Here is a 4,439-nt window from a genome sequence, read left to right on the forward strand (position 1 = left end):
TTTTCGTTTGGTAAAATTTTAATTGTGTTAATTTTTAACATTGGCATCAAATGTATTGTATTGTGAAAATGCACTGTGCTACTGATTTCAAAAGATATTAGAAAATGAAACTGAATTGAAATGCAGTGGCAAGATTATTCTTACTAATTACTTAGATAACATGAACATTTAATGCACATTTTCTGGAAATAACAATTTCATTTAAAAATGTCCTCAACTGAAATATTGTCCTCCTGGAAAACGATGTAAGCAATAATTCAGCTTTCAATTTACTTTATATTTATGGACCATGCACTTGAATGACATTAGTTATGGTTTAGGTCAGTGGGAGCTTGCTTATAATCTTGAAATGGAAGCATTTCACAGCACCTCCTCAGCCCATGGAACACACTGATGCATACGAATACGTACATTTGACATCATTCCAATATTCTGAGGGAGAAAAAAAAAAAGTTTCAGCGACAAGACTAAACAGTGAATAGCCTGGACAACTAGTATGGGGATGACCGGAATAGAGTGATGTACTGCAAGGCTGTGCTTTGTGAAAAAAATCAGAATGGGAGATGTTTTGAAATGGTTTACAATAATCTCTACCTGGGAGTCTATTCAGCCTACAGTATACTTAACCATGAGCTAATATAGTTCTGACCAGAGCAATATTATGGCTCTGGTTCTGACCAAAGATTCTAGAGCGGAGTGCGTATGATCTTTAGTTCGGAGAATTCGGACTGTAGTTAGTAAGACTCACTACACAAAAATGGATTCAAGGTTCTCATTCCAACAGAAATATTAGTATATTAGGTTAGTAAATACAGTAGAGTATGAAGATTTGGAACTGTACCTCCAACTGTATGCACACAATGCTCATTTCCACCACTATTGTTAGGTTCACCAGATTTCCAGTGAGTGTAGTCAAACCTAGACCCATCACTCCAAAACCACACACCCTCCTGAGAAAGAGACACATCATTTCAACCTAAATGGGTAACATTTTTAACATTATTTTTAAAAATGCTATAATATAGCTTAAACCTGGCCATGCATTGTTAATTAAGTCACATTTTGTGTTGTCATGTCACCACTGTAGAATTCAATGGGCAGCTGTTACCTGAGCAGCATCAGTCCCTCCGATCCACGTCCATGGTGCACCATTAGAGACTCTTTGGATCAGATGCTGGATGAATAGATACTCATCTCTGCTGTGTACCGAGGCCAGGTGACCTCCCATGGCCATACAGTTACGCTGCAAGAAGAAGTCTCAACTGAAGGTCTATTGATGATACACCACCATTTTAAGAGGATTTCATATCTAGACATATTGGTTACACTGATATGGTTGATAGGGTGAGATGCAGCCACCATGTCCTGTTAACAAGACTCAATGTGCTAATTTGTGTTTGGACACATATACGGTCGGATATATTTCATGGATTTCATTCAGTCAGAGATATACAGCTCACAACATTGATATGCAATACAATTTGTAATGATGATCCACTACTTCAATGACCTGTGGGCTGGAGTCAACGTTAGGAGAAGAGGAGGAGAAGGCGGGTGTTGGCGGCAGCGCTTGACGTTGAATTTCTTTTTATTGGTCATCACGATACTCTTGTGGATGTCATTTATACTTCTGGATAGGGTCATCTCTAGGCTTTCCCCCCCGACACTGCACTGTTCCTACTCTAGAGGCCACTGCTCCCACCCAGTTTGGCCTACCATCAAATGCTTGACCTCTTTGGAAAGCTGAGACCCTGTAGTTTCTTAGGGAATAATCAGAATAATTGTGTGATATACTGCATTATAGAGGCTAGTGTGGCAGGATAGCCAATAGCGGAGTCAGGGAGAATGCAAGTTTTCTATTAAAAAGTATTTTGTTTATTTTTCTTTTTCAAATATATTTTTCTTAATATGTGCAAATACATATTGTCACGAATGGTCGAAAATGCAAAACAAAACTGTTCAAAACAAAAAATAATAGGCATCAAGCTGACAGGCTACGTCTCTCAAGACCCTGCACACTTTAACATACAAGAATTCGCTGTCCCAGTTCTTTCTCTCTGCACAACCTCTCTGCACAGCCACCTTGCACCACTTCTCTGCAACTGAGGCCATACAGGCTTAGGCTAGCTGTAGCCCCACCCACTAGATTACCCCATTGCTAACAAAAATCCATTACCCATGTAATCACATAATAATAACCAAATAATAAACCAAATCAAACAAACAAGCAGCATATATAAGACATACAAAAGGTTTCCCCCATCAAAATCACATTTGCAGACATGAAAATCCCATATTAGTGATAAACAGAAAAACACCTCTGCAATCATGATTCCCACCACCAATTAGGCTACCCGTGAAACCCCTCTATTTTAACTAAGTGAAACATTCCACTAGTATGGTGATATAGCCAGACTAAGGGCCAGTCCCACTCCACTCCCCACTTAAATCTTCACTTAGTTTTGACTGTCAAGTCACGCACAAACATTTGCAACTTAAGAATGCCGGTAGGCCTTTCCCTGCACCTTAAACAGCAATACACGCTAGCTGGTGTTTATATTGTATTGTGAATATTGTGCAAGGAACAGAACAGCACATTGTGAATATTGAACCAGGAACAGAACAGAACAGAGTAAACGGTAATGACAGTGATATGACACAGAGAACAGCGGCAGAACAGTTTGAATGTTAATTTCTAATCTAATTTGCTGCCCGGGGTAGTCTAGCAACTCTCAGAAGAGCTTGGGAGCTGGGCTTTGGCAGAAATCACCGGACCAATCACATCGTGTATAGAGTCGGTGGGCGGGCTTAACATAATGATGACCAGAGCCCATTCTCTGTGAAGACTGACATGCGACCTGACCTGCTTCTTGAAAACAAGGAGATGATTTGTTCAGCGCTATCCTATATTGCGTGGAGAGGGAATTTGAAAGACAACTGTTTATCTTTCCCGTCCGATTGAGCCCTGCCTACAGTGAGTTCCCAGGCCCTACATCTTGATGTGGGTCTGGCTGGTCAGGCTACCCCATGGGACGTTTGGCAATCCAAAATGCATACTGACAATTGAATGCTTACTGCACATGAACCCCTTTGTGTAGAAGCATAATCTTGGTCTCAAATGAAAGGTATGGAATTGTACAACTCCCTCTTTGATTGATAATCAATTCATGTGGTGCTAAAAGGGTGAGTACAAGTTTACAAACTGGAAGGTCTTCAATATGAGAGGAATAGGACTCACCTCAGCATGGGCCCAAGTTGTCTCAGAAGGAACAAACCGAAAGCAGCTGCTCTCAAACCCTGACCATCCCGGCGGGCAAATCAACTCACCATCGTCGGAGGGCTGTGGGCATGGACCGCGGGGGCACCTCACTTTTATCAACATTTGTTGTGTTAAAAAAAAGCATAGAATAAAGGTCATCATTTAATCCTTTTGGATAAATGAAACAATATGAAATATGGATTTGAGTGTGCTTATGCATTTTCATAAATCTTTTTTTTTCTAAATAATTTCAGTGGGACTGTCATTTTTTTTTATTATTATTGTTATTTGATGTACCTTTACTCAATCAAAACAACACAACTGCACTTTTACTGACATTACCTGAAATACACAATTAAATAACATGACTTATTGTTTTCAAAAATGGATTTATAGCGCAAAAAAGCTTATCAACTGTTACTTTTAAAATCGCACACACAAAACAAAGTCTGCATACCTTGGGCATCTCCTCCGCAGCAGAGAAGGAGAGCGGAGAGGAGGAAGCTGCCTCTGCTGATCATGCTGCTGGCCAAAGCAAGAGGGGGCATTTGACATGGTGGAATTTGATTACACTTGTTGAAATTTGAGATGTAAAAAAAGCCAGACAGAACATAATGTAAGGTTTTAAGACATCAGAGTGTCAAAAGATAAGGCAAAAGGTATAGCCTATACAAAAGCCATCAGAGATCTCTTCTAGTCTTTGTGGAGGATGTAGGCAAGGGAAGTTCATATAGCATATTTCATACGGAGGCAATTCAACATTTATTTATCAGAAAAAGCAAATGAACATAGCTGCTTCAAAGATATTGAGAGGGACCTCTTTTCCTTTTCCAACACCTGAAAGTGAAGCCTTAAAGAATCCCACCAGTACCACTTAAGGTTGAAAAATAGAGGGAAAAAAGCCTACATTATAGTATATCTCTCCAATTTAGGCCATGTACTATATTTTTAGAGCAGTTGTAGTGTACCACAGAGTAAAGAAAAACAGAAATAAAAAACACTAAACAAAAAGTTTCTCTTAGACAGTATTATTATCTGGAGCTATACACTTACCCTCAATAAGTTGTAGAGTTGAGGAACTTCAGGAAGGTCAGGGTTAATATCAGCAACCCGTTATTCTCTTTGTTCCAGACTGAGACTTTGGTGACTACAGTTACCATATATCAATGTTCGTTTATTT

General features: G+C 39.5%; 1 protein-coding gene across 2 annotated transcripts; it reads right to left on the bottom strand.

Moving 5' to 3' along the window:
- On the bottom strand, window positions 1-4,439 carry LOC134070430 (ladderlectin-like). 2 transcript variants are annotated; one of them, XM_062526792.1, is made up of 6 exons: window positions 4,313-4,439; window positions 3,717-3,781; window positions 3,239-3,369; window positions 1,109-1,243; window positions 842-950; window positions 1-432 (listed from the first exon to the last, which is right to left on the bottom strand). In XM_062526792.1, the coding sequence occupies exons 2-6, from the start codon at window positions 3,778-3,780 to the stop codon at window positions 374-376; spliced, it is 498 nt and encodes a 165-aa protein (XP_062382776.1). In that variant the 5' UTR covers window position 3,781; window positions 4,313-4,439; the 3' UTR covers window positions 1-373. The 2 variants fall into 2 exon arrangements, with proteins under 2 accessions (XP_062382776.1, XP_062382777.1); XM_062526793.1 differs by having other exon boundaries at window positions 3,717-3,784; window positions 4,313-4,418.

This window comes from Sardina pilchardus, chromosome 22 (genome assembly GCF_963854185.1).
Source record: "Sardina pilchardus chromosome 22, fSarPil1.1, whole genome shotgun sequence".
In the NCBI taxonomy this organism is placed as follows: domain Eukaryota; kingdom Metazoa; phylum Chordata; class Actinopteri; order Clupeiformes; family Clupeidae; genus Sardina; species Sardina pilchardus.